The 27,557-nt window shown below is 46.8% G+C and overlaps 2 protein-coding genes across 2 annotated transcripts in view; one reads left to right on the forward strand and one right to left on the reverse strand.

Moving 5' to 3' along the window:
- Positions 1-27,557, reverse strand: part of LOC310780720 (uncharacterized protein) — a gene marked incomplete at both ends in the record, with an annotated part of 166,718 nt that overhangs the window by 25,810 nt on the left and 113,351 nt on the right. The window lies entirely within an intron of this gene.
- Positions 2,001-27,557, forward strand: part of mtcl2 (microtubule crosslinking factor 2) — a gene marked incomplete at both ends in the record, with an annotated part of 32,147 nt that continues 6,590 nt past the window's right edge. The window contains 15 exons of the mRNA XM_083642207.1: positions 2,001-2,219; positions 3,370-3,523; positions 3,925-4,462; positions 5,071-5,371; positions 6,781-7,047; positions 9,877-9,972; positions 10,661-10,798; positions 13,063-13,170; positions 13,769-14,011; positions 14,415-14,531; positions 14,655-14,822; positions 22,638-22,790; positions 23,166-23,267; positions 26,868-26,938; positions 27,324-27,474. Coding sequence (XP_083498333.1) covers positions 2,001-2,219; positions 3,370-3,523; positions 3,925-4,462; positions 5,071-5,371; positions 6,781-7,047; positions 9,877-9,972; positions 10,661-10,798; positions 13,063-13,170; positions 13,769-14,011; positions 14,415-14,531; positions 14,655-14,822; positions 22,638-22,790; positions 23,166-23,267; positions 26,868-26,938; positions 27,324-27,474 — 2,826 coding nt within the window. The remainder of the gene's footprint in view (positions 2,220-3,369; positions 3,524-3,924; positions 4,463-5,070; positions 5,372-6,780; positions 7,048-9,876; positions 9,973-10,660; positions 10,799-13,062; positions 13,171-13,768; positions 14,012-14,414; positions 14,532-14,654; positions 14,823-22,637; positions 22,791-23,165; positions 23,268-26,867; positions 26,939-27,323; positions 27,475-27,557) is intronic.

Below are 27,557 nucleotides of genomic sequence, written 5' to 3' on the forward strand. Positions count from 1 at the left end.
AGCGGCACCATAAATGGCTGTAAACCCTCCGGGCCTCGCCTTGTTTAACGAGGCTGGAAAGCAGCCACAGGCCGTAAAACACATAGAGCCACAGAGGTGCTGATGAGGAATGGGTGCAAAAGGTTGTTTCAGGTCAGCTGCAGGTAGAGAGTTTGGCTTGGTGTGTGTGTGCGTGTGTGTGTGTGTGTGTGTGTGTGTGTGTGTGTGTGTGTGTGTGTGTGTGTGTGTGTGTGTGTGTGTGTGTGAGAGAGAGAGAGAGAGAGACAGACAGACAGAGAGAGAGAGAGAGAGACACACACACACAGACAGACAGAGAGAGACATGGTTGGAGCAGAAAGCAGAGATAGTAAGTTATATTTATTTATGAAGTGATTTTTACAACAGGTGTCTTACAAAGTGCTTTACACAAAACAAAGGACACATATTAGGCTATGTCAGTTCACACACAGTGCGGCCAACTGACTTCGACAACCGATGGAAGCCCATTTCTGTGTGATGGATGGGGGGCGGTCCCGGTCAATCATTATGAGAAACTTTCTCAAAATAATGACTTAGAGCGTGAGTGGATCAGTGGTTAGCACTGTTGCCTCACAGCAAGAAGGTCCCAGGTTTGAACCCCGGTCCGTCCCAGGTCCTTGGGACTGTGTGGAGTTTGCATGTTCTCCCCGAAAATCCACATCATCTGTCTTTTTGGAAGGAAAAGAGGCGGCCATGTTTGGAAAGTAGTGCCAGCTACCTCTTTTCCTTCCAAAAAGACAGATTACGTGCATTTTGGATTCATATTTCATCGTGTGGTGAGTACCCGAAGCACAACATGTATTTTGGCGCCGTGAGATGTGTGTTTTTGGGGATTTTTAACAGCTGTGCCATTAGCCTCCATTCTATGGCGATATTAACTAACTTCACAACTGTAGCTCACTGTAAACTGAGCGGACAGTGCCGGTAAGGCATGGTGTATCTTGGTTATGTGGGGGGGATGTGGCAAATGAGCTAAACTCCCGAAAAAGTGGAGTATCCCTTTAACACAATAATTGACTATCATAATAATCATTGTATCAACTGAAGAAGTATATTGTGATATAGATTTCGTCCATATTGTCCTGCCCTAGGATGTAGAGCTGGGTATTGGTTCAAATTTCAAGAATCGATTTGATTCCGATCCACAAGGTTGCGAATCGATTAATCCCGATTTGATTTGATTCGATTCCGATTCGATTAATTTCAATATCGATTTGGTTAGTGATACCAAAATGTGTTTTTTGAGCTGTAACCTGAATTACATGACTGTCCAGTTATGTAACAGGGGTTCCCAACCTTTTTTGCGCCAAGTAGATACATGGGGAAAAAAAGTTGCAGACCTGTTGTCAATTTGAATGGTTTTAGTTACACATATATTTACTCACCAGGTGGTGACAAAGGGTAAATAACAGCCTTTTCATCTGTCAATAAAGACACTTTCACAATTATGCACAGTGATTTGATTTCAGCCTATATGATCTCTAAAAGTAGATATTAATGATCAAACATTTCCATTCATGTAGCCTACAGTATTTATGTTTTTGTTTCAACTACAAACATAAATAAACGTCAACTTGAAACTATGTTTCAACTACCACACACAGCCTAATATTTTAGCCTGTTTATTAAAAAAAAGAAAATAATAATAATAATAATAATAATAATAAAGAAAAAAATTGATCTCTGGACATATTAATCGATATCAAAGGATTAAAATAAAAATCGATTAAAAATCAGAGAATCGGTTTTTTGAACCCAGCCCTACTAGGATGACATTATTGATGCCTTGTTGGATCTGCATCTTTCTAAACTCCACCTCTTCCTCTCAACCCTGTTTTCTCTCCCTCTTCTTCAACAGCTGCACACTTCACACTTCACACTTCATGTTCCAGCTCCTCTTTGCATAATGGTGTTTTTACAATGCATGCACGTCTGCCTCTGTCTCTTATACAACCTCAAGCCCCTCCTCTCTCTCTCTCTCTATGTCTCTCTCCCCGCCTCTCCTCTCTCTCTCTCCCTGGTCTTCACCTCAGGAGGACAGCTCCGACCTGAAGTGTCAGCTCCACTTCGCCAAGGAGGAGTCAGCGCTGATGTGCAAGAAGCTGACCAAGCTGGTGAAGGACAGCGAGGCCATGAAGGAGGAGCTGGCCAAGTTCAGATCGCTGTACGGCGACGTCGACGCCTCCCTCACCGTGCAGGAGGTGAGACCAGGAGGAGGAGCCAAAGACTGCAATGGCAGGGAATATCCTGTAGAGGGAGAAGAGGGGTGTGGATGTAGAGGGGAAAGAGGAGAAAAGAGGCGAATAGAGAGAGACTGTTTTGACTCACCAAAAGACGGTGCTGCGGCTCTAAACTACAGGTTTGGGGGTTCTAGAGCAGAACACAAGACGTCTGCTCAGATGTGCGTTTACTGCGGTGGTTAAATCCCCGATCGTGTCTGCCTGGGCTGGGCTATCAGCTAAATTCTAACTTTGCTGAATGGATAGAAGGGGGGTTTTTACCCCACCCTGACCACGCCCCCAGCCAGGCTGAGCCAGCTAACCCAGCGTCTATTGTGGGCGTTCCTAGAGCCTGTATGGGCGTTCCCAGACATTCTCTATTGATGAGAAAATGACTGTAGCATCACAGCACTGACACATGAGTGGTGAGTGAACAGAGATATGATGACATCACTGTCTGGATGGAGACTGGAGAGATAAAAATAAAATAAAAACTCCCTCATCATGGAGGAGGTGACAGGGTGATGAAACAGGAGGAGGTGACAGGGTGATGAAAAAGGATGAAAAATGTCCCAATAAAGCGGTTTCAGCTATTAAACTGTTAGGCGGCCCACAAAACAATTTCTGTTGCCCCCTGAAGGCAAACCCCTGAATTGCCGTCTTTTCTCAGCACCTAGCTCTCACAGTTATAGAGTTTGTGTTAGAGTGAGTGTTTCCCTGAGGCTTCAGAATGCTGTGAGCAGCCAATTATAGTTGGTGTGATTTTTTAAAGTTTCCCACCCATTGCTGTACCTATATAAAACCCCAATTGTACATTTCCTCCACTGCCAACAACACCTGGGAAAAACTGAGAGCTGTTTTTATATTGGTTTAGAAGAAGCCAAAGCTCTGAGCTGCCACAAGCTCATTAGGTCAAAGTGATTTTTAATATAAAACAGCGGAAACATTCCTTAACCAAAACATTATTGATTCATGCCAACAGTCTCAAAGATCAGCAGCACAGATCCAACATGTGTTACCAAAGATGTGTTTGTGTTGTGCCTACATTACAGTACATTACAGTACACATTCGTTTGAATAAGCAGTGTTGTTAGAAGTGGTTCCCCTTTCCTTACGTGTCATCTCCCCACAGGTGGCTGACTCGCCCCACACCCGCGAGGCGGAGGTCAGAGTTCACCTGAAGCTGGTGGAGGACGAGGCCAACCTGCTGAGTCGACGCATCGTGGAGCTGGAGGTGGAGAACAGAGGGCTCCGGGCCGAGATGGACGACATGAAGGGACCACAAGGTATCAACTCCCTCACAAGCCTGCTCACTCCTCTATATGGTTATTTTGCTTATTTTAAAATCTGAAATCATTACCATGTGAGAATTATAAACGTTTAGGCTTATAGATTTGGGAGATTTGCAGATTTGGAGTTTTAGTTTAGTTTTTTTCATTCATCATCATGGCAATCATGATCATAGAATATCAGCTATGCTAACTAGCTAACTAACCTAGAGTTATAGTTACAACAGTTTTTTTTACCTCATGATATTATTCTTATGCAGTTATTTTTATTTTGTACACTTTCTCTCTTAATTCCTTGTTTTTCCGCTCCTAGTGGTGTGGCCCTGCATGTTCCCTCCTTCTTTTCAGCTACTAGCGTTACATCACTGCTTGACCCCTACTGGTGTTTCTGCTCCTAGATATTCCTCACGAACTTGCTGGTGTGGGTGGCGGCCTAGGGGTGGGGCTTGGCATTGGGGGAGGAGCCTCTTCTGAAAACGTGATGGAGCTCCAGCGACACCTGCAGTTCGTGGAGGAGGAGGCGGAGCTCCTGAGGCGCTCTCTGATAGAGCTGGAGGAACAGAACAAGCTCCTGATGAACGAGATCAACCGCTACAAGTCTGACCTCCCGCCCCCGACGGCCACGCTGTCGCCCAATTCGCTGGCGTCGCTGACGGAGGGGCTGCTCAACGACAGCCCGGTGCATTCCATGCAGGAGGGGGCGGTGCTTATCAGCACCGAAGCCCCGCCCCACGAGGAAGAGCTGCACGCGGCGAGGCTTCACATTGGAGAGCTGAGCGGGAAGGTGAAGAAGCTGCAGTATGAGAACCGCGTGCTGCTTTCTAACCTCCAGCGCTGTGACCTGGCCTCCTACCACCCTCCCTCCTCCTCCTCGCTGAGGCTCGCCCTGGAGACAGACGCAGAGGCGGGAGACTCGGCCGAGTGCCTCCCCACCAGGTACTCTATTTCTTGTCTTTCCAGCGTTCTCACACAGGTCTGGAAAAGTGTTCAAAATGAATTTGATCATTTCCAGATCTTGAATAGTTTGGGAATTTGAAAAAAAATATATATATATATGGAAAATGTTGCCATTTTTGTTGATGTGATACAGATAGAGGGATGCTCTTATTACCCAGCCGCTGTCAGTCAGCATGCATAATATCAAATACCCACCAAAATCACATCCAGTCAAGAACATAGGGTCTAGGAAAATATGGAATTTCAAAATGGAAACAGTGTAGGACCCTGTCAATCATCTCACATATTCTGATCTTTGTCACTGTGAAGAACAATCTTCATCTATACAGTGATATGACCTAGTTAGCAGGGGCAAGATGTCTATGTGCGTAAATATATATTGAACAAACAAGACAAATCAAGGTCTTGAAAAAGTGTAGGAACCCTTTCACTCTATTTGAGCTGATTTGGTAACAAAAGCTGTCTGTAACATTATAGAATGCAGAGTAAAACCACATCGCTATTATATTCTTACATCTGTATTTGTTAAACTTTTTCTTTTAAATAAGTTTCATTGCAGTAAACGCCCCCTTCTGTTTCTCCATCAGCCCGCCGCACCGCGAGGGGCCAGTAGGGGGCGAGAACGAGGCGCTGGAGATCAGTGACAGGAAGAGGAGGACAGAGGACCACTCCGACACAACGCCCTCGCTCCCCGGGCGCCTCCGGCCCGACGACCACGATGCCTTGCTGGCCATGAGGGACCAGGCCCGCTTGGTTTCCACGGCGATACAGCTTCTGACCTCCCCCGACTCCAACTGCCTCTCCTCCTCTCCATCCATCTACCACAAGGTGTGCAGCGAGGACGCGGCCGAGCCGGGCAGCCTGGAGAAACCTCCGCCTCACGGCCAGGTAGCTCAACTCTCTTCTGATGTTCAGGCTGTTTTGCTGTCGTCAGATGAAACCCTTCCATTCCCAAAAAGTCCGCTTTCCAGGACTCAGATCAAACCGGCACAGTCGCAACCTTTTTTCACAGTTTCATGAAGTTTACTGAGAGCACAAAGCAAGCTGCATACATTTAATCAAATCAAAACACAGGATCAAGGCATTCAGTCAAGACCAGCCATTTATTCAGATTTAATTTCGCCTTATCCAAGAGTCAAGTGATATTCACAACCAAAATGAGGCATCCACCATTTGAAAAATGATACAAAATGACTGATAACACAAGAATACATTAATAATGATGTTTTCTTTCTTTCCAACCTTTGTTTATTGAATGACAGTGTGTGGAACAGTACACATACACATCTTGCACAAGTAAATGTTCCTTCCTGTTGTTAACCAAACCCCAGGCATCCCACTGACATAGTCAGACAGTCACATCTTATCCTGTTTTGAGAAACCTGAGACTGTCATCTCTGAGTAACCCCTCGTAACTTTGTCCTTGGTTGAGAAAATAACACTTTTACAGAGTGGGTCATGTGCATTTCAAAAATAGATATGTACCATGTATAGTTCTGTACTGTACTGTTAGGGGTGTCCAAATTAATCATTTAATCGATGCATCGCGATGCGGACGTGTGAATCGAATCGAATTGAATCGTTGACAGATGAATCGTTGAATCGTTTATGTCTAAATTTATGTTGACATTTCAGATTTTAAAGCACTTTCTAAGTAAAAAAGGGACTTGATATTTATCTGACTACTTGTATTAATTGATGAAAAAGTAGCCATGTGCAGTAATAATATTGAAAATTGAGGATTTGATACTTGGAGCTGCAAAATACTTGGAGCTGTTTCGATATGCATCATGGAATCAAATCGAATCGTTGACAGATGAATCGTAATCGAATCGTGAGGCCGGTGAAGATTCACAGCCCTATGTTCTGTACATGTACATGTATATGTATATGTTGAATATCGCATTTAGTGCCTTTAAAGCTGCAGCATGTTGGGTTTATGTAAAAATACACCCGTCTTGTCATCAGCAAAGCAAAGTGTGGCTGCAACAGAGAAGAAGATCCTATCCCTACTAATTGAGAATGAGATGCTGAAGATTTTCCCCATTTGCCTAAAATGAAATTCTGGTGTCAGGCTTGGTCACTTCTCCAACCACAGTGAAGTGAAGCCCAAAATGTATATTTCACAATTTCATGAAATGTCAAAGGGGTCACTGTTCAAACATCTGCTTTCATAAGCACTTGAAATGCATTGTGGCTTTCAGACAGGTGAGATTTCAAACCGTTATCTCTCACTGCCACTGGAGGCCGCCAAGTAGGAAGTTGCTGCTTTTTGAGGATGAATGATGTCTTTGCAGATCTCCGAGCTGTCTGACCTGGCAGACAGGCCTCTGGTCGCTGCTCTGACCAGCAGGCTGCAGGCGCTCCACACCCAGCTGCAGGCCTTCGTGGAGCGGGTGGACCGCCTGGGAAACTCCCCGGGCGGCGGGAGGGACCCCCAGGTGGAGGGGGCGTCTCCCCAGCCTCTGCTGTCCGAGTCCAGTGACCCCTCCCTGGCCGCGCCCTGCGCCTCGCTTCCCTGCTCCAGAGACGAGCAGGAGGGAGCGAACAGTGCCGAGGAGAAGGTACAAGAAAACGAACACTCCTCCCTCCTTCTCACTCTCTTCTCTCTCATTGTCTTTTTTTAAGCTTTTCATTTTGTTGGTTTTACTTTCTTTTGTAGCTGCTTTGTTTTTCTATCTGTTCTGTTCTGTTTTGTGTTTGGTCAGATATCTAACCCATGGTTTGGCTTAACCCTCCCGACCCCATCCACACATGCTGCTATGGTTTCTCCTGACAGTGCAGAGTGGATTTACACAGCAGACTCAAATCTGATTTACCTGAGTTATTGACATGAATAGGCTGTAAAGAAAAACATGAGATGGGATGAGATGAGATGAGATGAAATATATGAGATGTATTGAACTTGTGGTTTTGATTCATCAAAATGTTTAGAATCCTTACTACTGTACTGTACAGTCAACCTAGTGACATCATCTAAGCAGCGCCCCCGTTGGCGAAAAGCGGAAATGTTCATCTTTCTAGCAAAGTAGGCACATTTCAGAGTTGAAAGCAACGTCCTGTCTTGTCTAAAGTGAAATGCAAATGAACTAGAGTCATTATGATTAAACGTTTTATGTCCTCGCTTGGTTAGCTAGTAGCCAACGAGCTAAAGGTGATGTTGTAATTTTGCAACCGAGGGCCTTACAGGGATTTATTAAGCAAAGTAACAAAATGTTAATTATGCAAGTATCTGCCACTATGAACACTAGCTTTTACTAGGTATGTTAGCTAGTGTGCTAGTCCGACGTGTCAAGAGAGTGATAACCAGATGTGGTTAGCTAGCTAATAAGCTGACATCTCGACACGAAATCGATCCGATTTATCAGTGGAGATGATCCAGTAGAAACATCACAGAAATGAACCATGTTGATTCAATTCTGAGTAGACAGGCTAACTCCTCTACATGTAGAAATATAACCAGCTGTTCAGAGCTACGTGCCAAAGAGCCGATAACCTCCAAGATGGGAAGGGAGCGTTGTGTCACCTTAAGGCCACCTCTTCCTCTACTGTCCCAGTTTCCGTTTTTAGTCTCTAAATGATCCTGACAGCTTGTGTCTGTGGTAGCAGTGCCAGTAGTTATGGATGGCACTTTACATGACCTCATATAAAAAAAAAAAAAAAATCAGTCGTTGAATAAAAATTCAGATTTGAGCTGCTGGTGTAAACCTGTGCCCTCTGCTGCATGCTGTTCTAATGCCTCCTAAGCTAACCTGCTGTGTAGATGCTGCTATAGGCCTCAAATGGAGCCTGCATGTGTGCATGACATAGTGGGGTTATTATGACATCCTGTACAGTATGTATGTCTTTTCATCAGTATATCAAGTCTATACCAGCATTCAGTGTGGGTTTACAGCTGTTGTGGTTGACCTACGGTATATCACCACCAACGGCCATATGAAGCCATCATAGATTCATCCATAGATTGACTCACGTTTTGTTTATAACTGAATGGAGCGCCATATTTGGAGTTGGCTGCACAGTGGCATGATGGGGAATGAGGACTTGCCCTGAAGTAAGAGTTTAGTGTTTCTTGTTGTTGTTCAGTTTGTGATCAGCAGGTGAGGGAAAGATCTGTTGACTTTCTGTTCAGAATAAGGTTTTCTTTGTGCTGTGTTGAAAGCTGATGAAACGATACATACTTTGACTCATCTAATGAACAGGCAATGCTTAGACCTGAAGCTCCATTAGAGGCCAATTCTGAGTCCCAACACCCCTCCGGTCTCTCCTTCTCTTCCTCTCTCTCCCCTCCCTCCCTCCCTTCTGTCTCTCTCTCTCTCTCTCTCTCTCTCTCTCTGCACGGGCACCATCACCTGGCTTTCTGCACTCCTCCTCCTCCTCCTTATCCTCCTCACTGCTTCCCTATTAACATCACCTCCTTCACTCACCCTGGTTCCTTCCTTCTGTCTCTTCCTCCGTTTTAATCCTCGTCTGCACTCGCTTCCTCCCGCCTTCTCTCCTCTCCTCCTAACCGCCTCACTCCCTCTGTTTCTCTCCTCTCCTCCTAACCGCCTCACTCCCTCTGTTTCTCTCCTCTCCTCCTAACCGCCTCACTCCCTCTGTTTCTCTCCTCTCCTCCTAACCGCCTCACTCCCTCTGTTTCTCTCCTCTCCTCCTAACTGCCTCACTCCCTCTGTTTCTCTCCTCTCCTCCTAACCGCCTCACTCCCTCTGTTTCTCTCCTCTCCTCCTAACTGCCCCACTCCCTCTGTTTCTCTCCTCTCCTCCTAACCGTCTCACTCCCTCCCTCTGTTTCTCTCTCCTCTCCTCCTAACCGCCTCACTCCTTCCGTTTCTCTCCTCTCCTCCTAACCGCCTCACTCCTTCTGTTTCTCTCTCTCCTCCTAACCGTCTCACTCCCTCCCTCTGTTTCTCTCTCCTCTCCTCCTAACCGCCTCCCTCCCTCTGTTTCTCTCTCCTCTCCTCCTAACCGCCTCACTCCCTCTGTTTCTCTCTCCTCCTAACGCCTCACTCCTTCTGTTTCTCTCTCCTCTCCTCTCCTCCTAACCACCTCACTCCCTCTGTTTCTCTCTCCTCTCCTCTCCTCTCCTCCTAACCACCTCCCTCCCTCTGTTTCTCTCTCCTCTCTTCCTAACCGTCTCACTCCCTCTGTTTCTCTCTCCTCTCCTCCTAACCGTCTCACTCCCTCTGTTTCTCTCTCCTCTCCTCCTAACCGTCTCACTCCCTCTGTTTCTCTCTCCTCTCCTCTCCTCCTAACCGCCTCCCTCCCTCCCTCTGTTTCTCTCTCCTCTCCTCTCCTCCTAACCGCCTCCCTCCCTCTGTTTCTCTCTCCTCTCCTCTCCTCCTAACCGCCTCACTCCTTCTGTTTCTCTCTCCTCTCCTCCTCCTCCCTCAGCCGTCGCTCCTGCCCTCCATCCTCCTCCTCTTTCTGTTCTCCACGCTCTCCTTCTCCTCTCTGACCAAGCTCTTCTTCCTCTACATCCTCTTCTTCGTCTTGTGAGATCCATGATTATCTCTCTTTTGTTTATTTGTTTATTTTTCTTTTTTTTCCCACGATGTTGTCATACGGACGGATGCCATTTTGGTTGTATTGTTTTTTGGTCTCTTATTGTTGTGTTCTTTTGTCTCATTTTGCTTTCAACCACCCCACCCCCCTTCTTCCTCCCCTTCCTCCTTTCAATTCTGTCACTCCCTTCTTTTCTGGTTTTGTCACAAACTCTCCTCCCCCCATCCCTCCTTCCTCTCCTCCCCCCATCCCTCCTTCCTCTCCTCCCCCATCCCCCCTTCCTCTCCTCCCCCATCCCCCCTTCCTCTCCTCCCCCCATCCTCCCCCCATCCCTCCTTCCTCTCCTCCCCCCATCCCCCCTTCCTCTCCTCCCCCATCCCCCCTTCCTCTCCTCCCCATCCCTCCTTCCTCTCCTCCCCCCATCCCCCCTTCCTCTCCTCCCCCCATCCCTCCTTCCTCTCCTCCCCCCATCCCCCCTTCCTCTCCTCCCCCCATCCCTCCTTCCTCTCCTCCCCCCATCCCTCCTTCCTCTCCTCCCCCATCCCTCCTTCCTCTCCTCCCCCCATCCCTCCTTCCTCTCCTCCCCCATCCCCCCTCCTCTTTGATTCCTTTGTTTTGTTTTTTTGTTTGTCTTTTTGTTTTTCTTCATTAACTTGCCCATGCATGCGTGCAGCAGCCTGATTATAGGGGCCAATCAGAGCAAGAGGTGAAAGGTCAAGCAGAGGAGAACAGCCAATCAGAAAGCAACAAGACGCAAAACCAGGAAACAAGCCAACCTGAACAGGAAGAGAAGGATACTGACGATGCGCTGGTAGGTTGTTGGAATCACCACGTGTGCATGTGCGCACTCACACACACTCACACACACTCACACACACACACACACACACACACACACACACACACACACACACACACACACACACAGAGCACATGTCATGGACGCGCCACACAAACACCCATACACATCAGACACTTATTCCTGAGCAATCAGAAAAGGAAAGGCAGCCTTGCCAAGTCAATAAAGGCTGGCAGCTACACACACACACATGCCCGCGCACTCACAATCACTCACACACACAAACACACACACACACTCACACACAGGCCCGCGCACGCACTCACACACACACTCTCACACACACACACACACACACACTCACACTCTCTCTCACACACACACACACACACAGGCCCGCGCACGCACACTCTCTCTCACACACACACTCACTCACTCACACACACTCACACACACACACAGGCTAAAGTCATTGAAGTGGTACGGTGGTATGAGTGGTGGCTAGCAACGTGATGCTGTAAACAAACAGAAACACTGACTTCACCATCAGCGATATGGGAGGAGCAACAGGAAGAAAAGACCATTGTTTGGTTGACCTTTTCCTGCTGTGTCTCCATGGCAACGTGCGCTGTATACAGTCTGTGTGTGTTCATTTCTGTGTGTGTGTGTGTGTGTGTGTGTGTGTGTGTGTCCACACACACGCACATGCTGGTCTGCAGAGAGTCAGAGGGAGCAAGTAGGGGAGAAAAAAACAGTTAAGAGTGCTTAATGGACCGAAAGCCTAGAAACGGGCATCAGAGGAGGAAACTGGGTTTCAAAGGCCAATGCTGATTGCTGATAGCCGGTATTTCGTGCCAATATAAATATCTTAATTCAGAAGCGTTTCACCTAGTCAGTTGGGATTGGATGGCTGGTATGTATCTACTGAGTTTAAACTGAGCTATCCGCTTTACCGATCTGGCCACCTATTGACCAGCTGATCTGACCAGCTGATCAAAGACTTTCAGCCTAGTGGAGGTGAAAGAGGACATCAATGGCATGGTGGAGGGTCGATGGATCGCACTTACTCAGCAGCCAATGAGCCATGAGAGAGAGAGAGAGTGAGTGAGTGAGTGTGTGTGTGTGTGTGTGTGTGTGTGTGTGTGTGTGTGTGTGTGTGTGTGTGCGCGTGCGGGCTGCACGATATGAGGAAAAGCTGCGATGTGCGATAACACTGTTCAATATTGCGATGACGATATGACCTGCGATAAATAAATATATGCTATAAACAAAAATATTAATGGGTAGGGGTGCTCCGATCCGGCTAAGCCACGATCCGATTCCGATTCCTGGGGTCACGATCCGATTCCAGAATCGATTCTCGATTCCAACGATTCTCGATTCCAGAATCTAGAATCGATTCTCAATTATGTAGTTTTATATTGCAATAACACACAAAGGTAAATCTAAGACAAAAAATGACAAATGTATTAATGCTGAACTTCAAATTCAACTTCTGAAGTATTACAGTGAAGGCCTAAATTCATTTTGCAATATGAGTGTGTTAATTTAAGCATACGTATCAGTAAGTGGCACGGGATTCTCAAAGCCTGTGTTGAGGGTCATACGAACAAAAATGCACTCTTGAAGCTAAAAAAAAATCCAAAACCAACAAGTTAATTATTTACATTTTTACTTCACCTCTGCCCTTCCTGTTATATTTGTCTTTCTTTGAGTCTGTCATTTCATTTTCTATGATTTGCTGGTTTGGTCTTAGAAAACATGAACAAACTGGAAAAAAAATGTTCAAGCTGTGCTGTAAGATTACTGGTGCCCCCCTCAATGACCTTCAGCACCTGTATGAGTCACCTGAAAGGCACGTTGTTTTGGACCCTCAACCTCCTTTAAATGTCGAGTTCCACATGCTTCCATCCATCAGGGTGGAGGTTTAGTTTCCCCAAAGATCAGAGCACGAATAGCACTGGGTAGAGTCGAGGTAAAAGCACTCGCCTACCATCTCAGCTGGGAAGCCGCTGGGTATGTGTCCTGGCCACTGCAGTAGTGCCTCCTCTGGTCGGTCGGGGGGTGCCTGTTCTAGGGGAGGGGAACTGGGGGGGAATAGCGTGATCCTCCCATGCGTTAAGTAAGCATGATTGGTCTAATGAACCAGAAAAATCCTGCAATGACCAATTGCAATGAAAAAGCAAATGACCCCTTGGATATATAATAATAATAATAATAATAATAATAACCTTGAATCTTTGAATGACTCCTCTCCTCTCCTCTCTCTCGTCCAGCCCGTGCGATGCGGTGGTGTCCAGGCTCTGCTCTCTGAAGCAGAGGAGTCAGCCCGAGGATCTGAGGAGGAGCTGGCTCACAGGGAACACTCTCACCAACTCAGACTGGTCAGTCTGCACTGAGCGTGACTACACACGCTGTACAAACACACATACACAAAACACACAACACCCTCAAAGTCACACTGGTCAGTCTGCACTGAGCGTGACTACACACGCTGTACAAACACACATACAAAAAAAACACACAACACCCTCAAAGTCACACTGGTCAGTCTGCACTGAGCGTGACTACACACGCTGTACAAACACACATACACAAAACACACAACACTCTCAAAGTCACACTGGTCAGTCTGCACTGAGCGTGACTACACACGCTGTACAAACACACATACACAAAACACACAACACTCTCAAAGTCACACTGGTCAGTCTGCAGCGTGACTACACATGCTGTACAAACACGCATACACAAAACATAAAGGTTTATTGAAATTTTGGGGAGAGCAGAAAAAATAAATAAATAAATAAATTTGCAATTCTTTTTCTGGCCTGGCGGGGGCGGCGTTGGCCTGGCGGGCCCGCCAGGCCTGTAGAATGGTAGGGGAAACACTGACTTGAACTAGATATCCTGAGAGAACCAGACAAGTCCAAACACTCTTGTTAACAAATGAGCGCTGTGCCTGTCCTGCTCTCCCTCCAGCTGCACGAGCAGCACCAGAAGGCGTTGCTGCGGCGGGACTTTGAGCTGCAGAGTGTGGGGCTGCAGGCGCGGCTGCAGCACAACAGACAGGAGGCGCTGTGGAGCCAGGAGAGGAGCCTGCTGCTGCAGGAGTCGCAGCACCTCAAACACACGCTGCTGCTGCTCAGCCTCAAGCTGCGCTGCTTCCTCAAACAGTGGCGGCTGGGACGCAAGATGGACGCCGAGGGGAAGGATGTGTTGGAGGTACGAAGGGAGGGGCGCGCAGGGGGGAACATGCCTCGCTGTGTTCTTCTGTCTGAATCAGTAGCTCACAGTCCATACTTTTGATGCATGTCCATATTTTCACTAGGAATTCCATTTTTGTGAATAAACAACTGGGTATGTGTGTCTCCAAAATCCATACTGTGACAAAGTTTTGTATCAAAAAATGTATTTCAAGCATCAAAAGATGTCTCAACCCTAACAAGAAAATGTTGTGAATGTTGTATTGCGATCGCATGTTTTCTACAAAGTAAAGAAACAAATTCTATACTGAAAACAATTGACTCTGTGGTATAAGGGAATGTGCTTTAATTGAAATTTTATTGACAAATATTAAAGGTATTGAAAATGTTAAATGGTATTGGTGCTGTTATTGGTCCATTAGGTGAACAGCCTGAAGGACCTCTACCTGCTGTTGGACGAGGACAACTTAACAAGCCCCGCCCACCAGGCTGACAAGATGGCGGCTGCAGAGGAGCAGCCACTCAGCCCCACTATCAAGGTAGACACAGGGGCACACACAGACACACACACACACAGACACACACACACACACACACACACACACACACACACACACACACACGCACTCCATCTTCTTTGACTAACCTATTCCTTCCTGTAGTCGAGTGCAGTGAGCAACACCCTGGCGGACCTGAAGGTGGCGCTGCAGGACCTGAGCGGGGAGCTGCGGCAGGAGAGACAGGGCTCCCAGGAACTCACCCAGCAGTTTGCCAAGGCCAAGGCCTCATGGGAGGTGGAGAGGACCGAACTTAAGAGCCTCATCACACAGGTAGGCAGGAGGGAGGAGCCTCATCACACAGGTAGGCAGGAGGGAGGAGCCTCATCACACAGGTAGGCAGGAGGGAGGAGCCGTATCACACAGGTAGGCAGGAGGGAGGGACTTAAGAGCCTCATCACACAGGTAGGCAGGAGGGAGGGGCTTAAGAGCCTCATCACACATGTAGGCAGGAGGGAGGGGCTTAAGAGCCTCATCACACAGGTAGGCAGGAGGGAGGAGCCTCATCACACAGGTAGGCAGGAGGGAGGAGCCTCATCACACAGGTAGGCAGGAGGGAGGGACTTAAGAGCCCTATCACACAGGTAGGCAGGAGGGAGGAGCCTCATCACACAGGTAGGCAGGAGGGAGGGACTTAAGAGCCCTATCACACAGGTAGACAGGAGGGAGGGGCTTAAGAGCCTCATCACACATGTAGGCAGGAGGGTGGAGCTTAAGAGCCTCATCACACAGGTAGGCAGGAGGGAGGAGCCTCATCACACAGGTAGGCAGGAGGGAGGGATGGACAGAATTATTAGCATACATTCAGTCATCTCTTTCCCTCAAAACGCACCACTTACAGCTGTGGTTCCCAAAACACTATATAGTCCACTGTTTCTGTAATAGGGAGCGGTTTGGAACAGGGCTACTGACATCTGATAGGCAGCTGTTCCTCATGCTTGGAAAGTCTAGTACAATTAAGTGAACCAAGAGCAAACTTGGAGTCCAGATGAGGTGAAATGCCTCCTATAGTATGTCAAGTCTGCCATGCTCAGCTACTGTTACAGAGACTGCAAGCACACTCTGATCTCCACTCCTCTCCTCACCACCAACATCTCTAACCTGGCACGATGACAGCTCACCAAACTGTCCAATAAACAAGCTCCTTCTGAGTCATGTGACCTTTGTTTACAAGCCCTGGGTCTCTTGTAATTGGGCAGTGTGTGAACAAACAAACCAACTAGAAAATGCCACAAAGTGAACATTTCCGCTCTGGTTCAGACCAGAGAAAGCTGTGTGATTGTACTTTTTTCTTTTGGTTTTTCTAAATATAAGGGTAGGCTTTAGCTTTAGCACCATACTTTTGCTGGACACGCGTGTAAAACTGCAGCACAATGAACGTACAGTAACCCTCGATAAAGGATGATGGAGAGAGACCATTGTTGTCTACAATTTCCCCCAGAGAAAACACCACAATCTGAGAGCTGAAGTCAATGTTCAGCCAAGCAGGGGGAGAAACTCCTGCTGAGAGAGAGACACACAGAGAGAGAGACAAAGAGAGAGACAGAGAGAGAGAGAGAGAGAGAGATACACAGAGAGAGAGAGAGCGACACAGAGAGAGAGACAAAGAGAGAGAGACAGACAGAGAGAGAGACAAAGAGAGAGAGACAGACAGAGAGAGAGAGACAGAGAGGCGTATCTGCTGTGTGGAGGCCAATATCATTTTTGACAAGTGGTTTCAAAATGGATGCCATCCTGGGGGTTAATTTCCACTTCTCTATCTATCAAGTGTTTTATCAGTCTGACTTACTCTCTCTCTCTCTCTCTCTTTCTCTCTCTCTCTGTCTCTCTCTCTTTCTCCCTCTCTCTCTCTCTCTTTCTCCCTCTCTCTCTCTTTCTCCCTCTCTCTCTCTCTCTCTCTCTTTCTCCCTCTCTCTCTCTCTCTCTTTCTGTGAGTAATGGGTTTAATAGTCTCTCGTCTCGTCCTCTCTCCCTCTGCCTCAGGCTCATAATAGTGGCGGAGGCTGTAATAGTGTTAATTAACAGCCTCTGAGATTGGACACAGCCGACGAGTTACTGACCGGTAATTGAGATAGAGAGAGGAGGAGGACGGAGAGAGAGAGGGAGCAGGAGGAGAGACAGACAGAGAGAGAGGGAGGAGGAGAGACAGACAGAGAGAGAGGGAGGAGGAGAGACAGACAGAGAGAGAGAGGGAGCAGGAGGAGAGACAGAGAGAGAGGGAGGAGGAGAGACAGAGAGAGAGAGAGAGAGAGAGAGATGTTAAGAATAGAAAGCAAATACTTAAATGCTGACAGATAATTAAGCAGGAAGGAAAAGCATAACAAACAAACAGGTGGGGAGAAAGCGAAGTTGAGAAAGGGGTGGGACACACACACACACACACACAAGCCGTGTTCGAAATGGTTCATTCATTCACTCACTCACTATTACTATCATAGTGAACTATATGAGGAATGACATAGATATTATATTACTCTAGATGGGTCACCACAGGCTCCGCCAATTCAAACAAATGGTAGCAGCAAGTCTCCTAAATGGGCGTGGTCAACCATTGACTCAGACTAGTGTCTTCTAGTAAGAGAGTGGCGTCAGCGGAGGACCAAAATGGACTCATTAGCCAATGAACAGCCAGGAATGGGTCTCGCGCTACTTTTGCACGCTAAAATAAAGCTGATAATATACAATTTGATTCAAGGGATGAAAAAAAGTACAACACAAACTGTCTATTTTGCTGCAACTCGACAGTGCTGCTTTTTTTTACTCAAGAGTTCCACGTTCTACTTCCTGGAAAAAAACTGGTCCATTGGAGTGAATGGAGATGTCGGAACTCTTCTATTATACGGCTCTGACTCAGACCTGCCGAAAGTCTCCTAAGTGGGCGTGTCCGTGGAAAACCATGGGCAAAACCCACAAAATGACAGGAAGTGAGTTGAAGTTGGGCCGTCTTGCTTGAATCCCATCGTCTTTGGGAATGATCAATTGAGTTTCGGACACTACCTCACTCTTCTTCTCCTTCGGTAAACACGACTGCATTGCATTGTGGTATATGAGAGAAAATGTCGGATACATCCGCTGCTCACTAGAAATTGCAGTGCATTGTGGGTATTTTATAGTGGACTATATAGTGAATCAAAGTAACAGTTGGGAATTCGGACGATAGTAAAAAAAATGGCGAACCCACTATATAGTCCACTATTTCTGCAATAGGTAACGTTTGAAACAGGGCTACAGTGTCATGGATCACAGTCATGATCAGAGAGATTTGGCCCCTCTCTTCCTGGTGCGAGATAATTTGTCTTCTGATTGGTTTGGCAGCTCACTTGGCAGCCAATAGGAGAGCAGAACAGTGTAACACAGAGATAAGGCATTGCCCTTTCCTGCTGTTTATGAGATTACATTACAGACTACTAACCTTTATGGCTCAATCAAGGCTCCACTCTCTGCTGGCTGGGATTCAGATTCAGCTCACACCAATTCATCATCTCTTATCCAAGCATGCACACACACACACATGCACGCACACACACACACACACGCACACGCATGCACACACACGCGCACACACACACACACACACACACACACACACACACACACACACACACACACCATATTATATTCATATCAGTGTGTGTGTGTGTGTGTGTGTGTGTGTGTGTGTGTGTGTGTGTGTGTGTGTGTGTGTGTGTGTGTGTGTGTGTGTTAAAATAAGTGTTAAATGGCTCTGTATTCTGACAGCAATCACTGAAATATAGAGTGTTTGGTCAGTAACTCCCAACCCGCGCTCTCCTCTATCTCTCTCTCTCTCTCCTGGAGGTCGACGCCTAATTTTGATCCAATCAGAGAATTGTTTACATTTTCTGGGAAATGGAAGGTCATATCGCAATGCCTCTAAAGGACTATTATGTATTTTTTCACCCCGAATCCAACGCCGCCATCCGTGACTCTCTACGGTTACGGTTGTGGAGATCCGTCCGCCCTGCCTGCAGGGCTACAGGAGAGAGACAGAGGACAGCGGGGGGTTGGGAGTTCCAAGTTACTGACCAAACACTCTTATTTCATTGCTGTCAGAATATAGAGCTATTTTAACACAAAAACATCGCTGGATGCAGCTTTAAGAGATTATACGAATTGGAATATTGTTGAGTTACTAGTTACCACAAAAAGCAATCTGGCCCGAGGTTTCTCCTTGGTGCACTGAGGATATACTGTATTCATTTTGTTACAAAATAAGAAATCCACCATTTGATTAGAGAATGATTGATCGAGCGTGATGAAAACAGAATGAAGGATATTAGATACGGTTGGAAAAGTGACAACACTTCTGCAGACTGCTGCTATTGTTTGTATTTCTTTGGGCAGTTGATATTCATATTGACCAGCAGAAGGTGGCAGAGAGAGGCTGAGGTGTGACTGGAGTCAAACCCCCGGCACGCTCCGCTGTCCGCCCGCTGTCACAGAGCGACCCACATTACCATATTTACCATCTGGATCGTCTCTGCATGCATCACATCATATCTGGGCTGTGTTTTTATAAAGCTGCCACACGTCGGGTTTCTCCTGCCTTGAGGTTGCCCCAGATACTGTGCTCCTGCTGCTGCTGCCGGGTTCAGCTCACAGATAACATCAACGTTGTTGCTCTTGTAGGGACATTGACATGCTGCACAACATAGTGCAAAGTGCAAATTGTGGCATTTAAATGTATTGTTTTGTTGCTTTAGATAGCTGTTATATAGACAGTGACTGTTGCTTTATCGTTTGCTACAGTATAGCTATTTTGGGACGACTAATCTATCTATGTCACAAAGTTTATACTGTATAAAAACGAATGTCGACTCCCCCAGCCCCTGGCCCCTCTGTGAAACCGTACAGCCCGCCTGCACTCGTTTCCAAATGCTGACCGAGGCAGGATAATTGCTTCTATAGAGAGATCACTGTTGTTTGTTGCTATAAATAGTTCATTCGATATAGAAAGTTTTTGTTTGTTGCTATAAATAGTTCCTTCGATATAGAAAGTTTGTTGTTTGTGGCTATGAATAGTTGTTATAGATCAGCAGTTCTCAAACATTTTCATATCGCAGACGACCGAGCTGAAGCACATCAGGCGACAGATCCTCATTTGATTAACTTTTCGTCCCAGCGACCCCGACACAGGAGTTTTATTGCTGTCGATTAAATTGAATTACATAACTGTCAAAAGTGTGCGTGGGGAGATAATAGCATTATAGCAGCCAGACTCTATGATCGATTGGAATAGTCATTCTTCAACATTCTCTAATCGGATTAATAACAACTGAGCTAAATGATCGTGACGTTAAACCGTTCCTGTTGCCCCAGGACACCCTCAAAGATTCATTTCTGTTTGATAGCTATCAATACCTGGTCTCGATCTCCATCCCTATTCCTGGTACTGCTTGAGGGAAACTGAGACATGCCTGGCTGTGTTGACGCTCTTCTAGTATAACAGCAGCAGATGATTCTAGCTGTCCTCATACGAGAGGTTTAGCTGAATAAATATTAAGACTCATAAATGCTAAGTGGCGAGTCGTGAGCCAGACCTCTTTCATCCCCCAATAAACTCCAGATAAACGCCAGATAAACGCCAGATAAACGCCAGATAAACGCCAGTCATGCAGTCAAATCTCCTCCCTCTAAACGCCTCAGCAGTAAAAGCTCGTTAAGGCCCGAGGCTCGTTAGGTCACGTTCATCACTAACGAGAAAACGTTCTGGCACCATAGGAGACGGGAGCTGGGGGGGGGGGGGGGGGGGGGGGATGTTGTCGTGCGATTGGCTGCCAGACAGTTCCATTAGCACCATATAAGGAGCAGCCAGACTGAGAGAGGCAGAGAGACGATTGATGGGTCTGGTGTGTGTGTTTGTTAGTGTGTGTCTGTGTGTGTGTGTGTGTGTGTGTGTGCGTGTGTGTGTGTGCGTGTGCGTGTGCCTGCCTGCCTGCCTGCCTGGTGTTTGAATTGATGGCTCTGGTACGCCTGGCGCTGTGAGCTATATGTGGCTCAGACAGAGGGAAAAGGAAAAGCCAAGTTGCTCATAAAAAAGTGCCAGCAATCCCATTTGCGGGCGTTCTGACACCAGACATGATTTATAGTTGAGGGGGAGGGGGGGGGGGTGTAGAGAGGGGGGGAGGGGGGGGAGGATGGAGAGAGAGAGTGACAAGAGGAGGGTGAGACGGGGGAGGTGAAAGATATAGAGGGAGTGAGAAAGCTACGGAGAGGAGTGAGAAGGGCGGGGTAATAATGTTGAAGAGAGGGGAGGGAGGGAGGGAGGGAGGGAGGGAGGGAGGGGAAAAAAGAGACATGGCTGTTGAGTTTTTCAAATGTATTTCTTTGGCACTCTGAGCACCACAAGCCGAGTGCCATCCAGTTCCATTGTGTTGGAGAGAAGGCAGAAACTCTGCGGCTGATATATCTTCAAAACTCAGGCAACTAACACAAAACAATATAGATTGATAAATAGCACTGCAGGTGAGAGGGAATATAATGTGGATTTTGGATTTTAGGGTGAGCTGTTCCTTTAAGGTCAATTCCCTCACTCTGTTTCTCCGTGCCTAACACACACACACACACACGTGCACTTCACCTTCACTCGCCACAGGGCAAGCAGTAATATCAATCAAAGCGTGGCACTTTGCCATCAAAATGATCTTTTCTTGGAATAACTACTTGGTACTGTATATGGTGTGTGTGTGCGTGTATGTGTGTGTGCTCGTATGTGTGTGTGTGTAAGTGTGTGTGTGTGTGTGTGTGTGTGTGTGTATATGGTGTGTGTGTGTGTGCGCGCGTGTGTGTGTGTGTGCATGCGCGTATGTGTGTGTGTGTGTGCATGTGTGTGTGTATGTATGTGTGTGTGTGTGTGTGTGTGTGTGTATGTATGTGTGTGTGTGTGTGTGAGGAGGAAATTGCCATCCTCTATCATCTCTCCTGAGCAGCTGAGCAGATGAGATCATGTATGAAGCGTCCCTCCTGTAGAGATGAAACACGCCTACATGTGTGCCTGTTTGTGTGGCTGTCAAATGCTGTCATCCACAATTATCTGTGTGTGTGTGTGCGTGTGCGTGTGTGTGTGTGTGTCTGTGTGTGTGTGTGTGTGTGTGTGTGTGTGTGTCTGTGTGTGTCTGTGTGTGTGTGTGTGTGTGTGTGTGTCTGTGTGTGTGTGTGTGTGTGTGTGTCTGTGTGTGTGTCTGTGTGTGTGTGTGTCTGTGTGTGTGTGTGTGTGTGTGTGTGTCTGTGTGTGTGTGTGTGTGTGTGTGTGTGTGTGTGTGTGTGTGTGTCTGTGTGTGTGTGTGTGTGTGTGTGTGTGTGCTGCTCTCTGCGTGCTAATTGTGTTATCTCATTGTTTTATTGGTAAGAGAGGCGATGAGACCATGAAGGACAAAGCTTTGCAGCTAATAAACGAGTCCAGCTGTTGCTCTGCTGCTCGCTCGCCACAAGCAAACGTTCTCCTTGTCCATTTCTGCAATCCACAGATATGTAGAATGTCACGTTTAGATACGTGTATAAAACGTCTGCTATTGAAAAAGCACGGTAGCCAGTAAGGGCGTTGTGCACTGCAGCATTTTAATTGATTATGTCTGACTGTGTGATTTCTGATGCTTCTCGAGGCACGATGCAGCAGAATGCAAAACACTCCAGTTTAAATTGGATGCAACTGTATTTGTCCCACAGGAAGGAGAGAGACGAGAAGAGGAAGTGAAGTCAGAATTTACAGCATTAGTTCTTTGAGAATCTCTTCCATTATCAAAGCAAAACTGGTATTGTAACTAAAATATCGATATGGAATCGTATCGTATCGGAAATCGTATCCACTTGGGACCTTGTGTATCGGAATCGTATCGTATCAGGAAGTCAGTGGCGATACCCAGCCCTAGTTAGCATGAGCGAGCAATGATAGCCACTATGACTGAACAGACAAAAACCAAGCCCCGCCCACACTGTTTGATTGACAGGTGATCTTGTGGATTATGACTTTAAGAGAAAGGAAAGAAATCAGTCAAAGTTTGATGGATTTCAGATTATACATGATGAGTAACTGTAATGTCTCTCCTTCCTTCCTCTCTTCTCTCTCATCAGCTTGAGAGCAAAGCAGGCAAAGCGGCAGCAGTTCTGTGCTGCAGCGACGCGTTGGACCCTCCAGACCTGAAGGTGGCGCTGAAGAGGGAGCGGGAGGAGCACCAGCACCTGCTGGCCGAGTCCTACGCTGCCGTGATGGACCTCACCAAGCAGGTGAGACCTGCAGAGGATCTGTGTGTGTGTGTGTGTGTGTGTGTGTGTGTGTGTGTGTGTGTGTGTGTGTGTGTGTGTGTGTGTGTGTGTGTGTGTAGTAAGCCGTTGGCAGTCGTTTGATAATGTTTGACTGGTGTGGCATGGGCACCACGTGACTTATGATACTGGTTGCACATTTTTCCTCCTCCTCTGATCTCTCTCTCTCCCCCTCTCTCTCTCTCCCCCCGCTCTCTCTCTCTCTCTCCCCACTCTCTCTCTCTCCCTCTCTCCCCCCGCTCTCTCTCTCCCTCCCCCCCCCCCCCCCCTCTCTCTCTCCTCCCCACTCTCTCTCTCTCCCTGCTTGCTGGGTGGGGTCGGGTGCTGTGGACCACTCAGCTTCAGATGGGAGAGAGGAGCTGGAGCAGAGAGAAGCTGGAGCTGCTGGAACGCTTCAGCCAGGAGAGGGCGCAGTGGGAGCAGAGGCTGAGAGAGGGGAAGGTACAACGCGTGCGTGCGTGCGTGGGTGTGTGTGTGTGTGTGATACAACATTATACATAACATGAAACACCAGCCAAGCAATCTGAGTGGCCTGTCCAACAATGCTTTATTTATTTACCGATTTAAAAAAAATCAACTTTATGTTTATTGGGCAAAGTGAAACAAACACACTTTCTAGTTGTTACATTTTTCCTCTTAAATTCTCCTAAATAAAAAATCCAGCCACCACGCTGAGAGCATGGCATCATCAGCCTTACGTGGTCAAGGGCTGAGGGTTTTTACACACACACACACACACACACACACACACACACACACACACACACACACACACACACACTCAGACAGTGAGACAGCCTCGGCCTCCTGCCAAGTTTCCTATGTGGGCTCAAGTGGGACGCCAGCAGTCACTTAATGGAAAGAGCGAGAGAGGATCACACTCAACAGACCACAGGAGAGAGAGAGAGAGAGGAGGAGAGGAAGGGAGAGAGAGCGAGAGAGAGGGGAGGATAAAGAGAGGAGAGGGAGAGAGAGGAGGATAAAGAGAGGAGAGGAAGAGAGAGAGCGAGAGAGAGAGGAGGATAAAGAGAGAAGAGGAAGAGAGCGAGAGAGAGGAGGATAAAGAGAGGAGAGGAAGAGAGAGAGAGAGAGAGAGGAGGATAAAGAGAGGAGAGGAAGAGAGAGAGAGGAGAGGAAGAGAGAGAGAGAGAGAGGGCAGGGAATGATGGCAAAGGAAAGAAGGAAAGGCGGATCAGACTGAAAGCTCAAAGGAAGTGGACATGGAAGAGAGAAGAGGAGAAACACTGGCTTAGTTACTGTACACATCTGAGCAGACACAAGACACACACACACACACACACACACACACACACACACACAGTGTGCAGTGTTGTTGTTAGTTGTCAGCAGAACTAGGCCACTAGTTTGGGATGGATTGGCTGGCTGCCAAAGACAGGTAATGGAGCAGGAACCAGCCAAGTCTGGTTACACACACACACACACACACACACACACACACAGAGTCTGCCCCTACGATGGTACGACGGTGTGTGTGTGTGTGTGTGTGTGTGTGTGTGTGTGTGTGTGTGTGTGTGTGTGTGTGTGTAGGTGTGTGTACTGTATGTGTGTTCATGTGTGTAGGTGTGTGTGTGTGTGTGTTGCTCTCTCATCATAGACCATATAAAAATATGGACGTAGCCACCATGATGTCACCCATTAGTTTGTGGTCTCCCGATTTGAAGCCTCATCTGTCCCCCTTTCATCTGAGAGGAAACTGGAGAGTGACATCATCCTACCAGGGTGAAACACACTGACTCAACATCATTATCAAGCCTGTGTGTGTGGGTGCGTGCGTGTGTGTGTGTGTGTGTGTGTGTGTGTGTGTGTGTGTGTGTGTGTGTGTGTGTGTGTGTGTGTGTGCGCGTGTGTGTCTGTGCCAAGTATTAGGTCACAAGGCCCGCCTCCCCATGTTAGTGGATGGGAAAATCACAACCCGAAATAATCACAGTATACGTCAGATAATTTTTTTCCAAAGGTGGTTTGTATCATTTTTGATGGTCATTATCATGCTAATGCCTGTGCAAGTGGTCATTCTTCTGATCAGTTTGTTTTTAAGTAGTTATTTGACATATAAAAAGGGATAAAAATGGATGATTGACAGCTGTGGCAGCCAGTCTCAAGCCGTCATTGGCTGGACAGGCTCTGCACATTATAGATCTATCGTCATAGACAAGACACACGGCTTCATCCGTTATCTAACGCTGCCTGGAGGTCTGGTGGCTCATGGGTTGGCTGTGCTGGCTACCAGACATATCAATGGACCGCAATAAAAAGAACATTGTTTTGAGAAAAGTGTGCGAGGAATTAATGTTGGTTGGGGACTGAAGTAAGTTCAGAAAATATGTGTTTTATGAGTTACTCCAGCTACGTTATAGGTACACAATGGTTTAACATGCAGGCTAGCAATGGCGTTAGCCGCTTTCGCTAGTCGGCTGTTTTTCATTATTTATCGGCTTAATATAACTTAACAACCGATAACGATAGCTGGAATAACACAATAATATACACATATTTTTATTTTCAGAACTTACCAGGTTGTCAAACTGCCAGGAAATGTGTTTTATAATGTTAACTCCCGTGACAGGGCCTAGCTAGTACGTAACCACCAGCCATTAGCTAATCGCTAACAGGTTAGCCGTTAGCGTCACATAAAAGCAACAAACGTTTTTATATGGATATCTCAGAGAAATGCTTTGACTGTGGGGATGTTCGTCTTCACAACCTCCTCTCTTAGTAACGATATACCATAGGCATAAATAAGATAAAGTTAGCTCAGTGGGATATACCGAGTCAGAGAATAGACCACAGCCTGCAGGCTGGCTCACGCACTGCCGGGCTAACGTTATAGGTTTGGCTGCCCTACCCACACTGTACCGGGGGGGTACAACAACGTAGCTTCACGGTTAGATTTGTTAAACCAACATTTGCTCCAAAAGGAATTCAATCATAAAGTTAATCAAAATGCCACGGAAACATTAGGCTAATCAACACAGAGATCCGATATTTTTTCCCATGTGAGAGGCTGAGAGCAGCCCTGCTGCTCCTCTTCCGGGCTTCAATCTCCGACAACGAAAATCAGATTTTCGTACAGGCGTCATTTTGATAAACTGATCTCATAGTGGGAATCTTCCTGGTTACTTTTGGCGAGACAAAAAATATTACAACTTAAAGTGCCATATTTACAGAGCAAGACTGTATATAAATACGCAACGCACTGTGCGCATTCTAGAAACAGCAGCTCTACATAAGAAAGTTCCGAGGGGCGGGGAGCTCTCTCCATCTTTATTTAGCTCAGTGGTCTGTGTGTGCGTGTGTGTGTGTGTGTGTGTGTGCCTGCATGCGTGCGTGGTGTGTGTGTGTATGTATGTGTGTGTGCTCTCTGCCACAGATAGACTAGACCAGAGCCATATAGATAAAAGAGTCTCGACATCTCCATTCACTCCAATGGACCAGTTTTTTACTCTCAAGAGTTCCAGGAAGTAAGGTCCTGGATTAAGCAGCACTGTCGAGTTGCAGCAAAAGAGACAGTTTGTTGTTGTACTCTGAAAGGGTTTTTCCTCCCTTGAATCAAACATCATCAGCTTTATTTTAGCATGCAAAAGTAGCGCAAGACCCATTCCTGGCTGTTCATTGGCTAATGAGTCTTGCATTTTGGTCCTCCGCTGACGCCACTCTCTCTCTAGAGGACACTAGACTAGACCAGTCATAATGTTCACTTCCCTGCTTCCTTTAATTAAACTAGCCGCTGTGTGTGTGTGTGTGTGTGTGTGTGTGTGTGTGTGTGTGTGTGTGTGTGTGTGTGTGTGTGTGCGCGTGCGTGCGTGCGTGCTTACGCGCGTGCGTGTGTGTGTGTGTGTGTTTCAGGGTGTCTGGAAATGAGAAATAACGAAGGCTTACAGGGCAGGCATTTGACTGCGGTCTGCAGATCATTTAAATAATAATAATAATACAGTAGTAATAATAATAATAATAATCTCATCTGTCATAAATTGATGCAACATTTCCCCATCTGTGACGCTGTGCGGCTCTCTGTCTTCACAGTCCAAAGCAGAGAAGTCATCAGATGCAGAACTGACAGCAGACATGGTCGCTAATGGAACCGGATTGCCAAGGTAACCAATACAAACCCTGCTTTTCATTTACCTATTTGAGACTTCCTCTCTCTGATTGATCAAGGGAAGAACACACTGGAACACGGAAGTCTTTCTCCCACAAAGAAAAACATGTCAGTTTGAACTTGATCTTCCCATGTAACATGTGGAGAAACACAAAGCTGCAAGTTATGAAGAAATATACTGCACAGTATGTTATTTTTACAAGTTTTTACAACCATCTCTTACAACCATCTCTCATCGCTTTTCATGTGTTACGATTTTCATGAAGGCCTCACAAATGAAGGCCTTTGGCGTCTTGAAACCTTTTATATTCTGTTCTGTTGTGTTCGATATAATTTTATTTGATGCCATGTTCATCACTCCCTTCCTCTACCTCTGTTAGGACCAGCTCCATGTCAGAGCTGTTAGACCTGGAGGTCAACGGAACAGCCAACCAGGAAGAGAAGAGCCCATTCGCAGTCCCGCCCCTTCTCCTGATTCGCCCAGAGCTGGGCGACATGACCAGGAAGAACTGGACCTACCTGACCAATGACGTCAGTACAGTTCTGCTGTGCACTCGCTAATGGTGTAGAATCATGTGTCGTTCATATTGAGAACGGTCAAGCTTTTTCTAATG

The sequence above is a fragment of the Poromitra crassiceps genome (assembly GCF_964638095.1).
Source record: "Poromitra crassiceps genome assembly, chromosome: 8".
Classification (NCBI taxonomy): Eukaryota; Metazoa; Chordata; class Actinopteri; order Beryciformes; family Melamphaidae; genus Poromitra; species Poromitra crassiceps.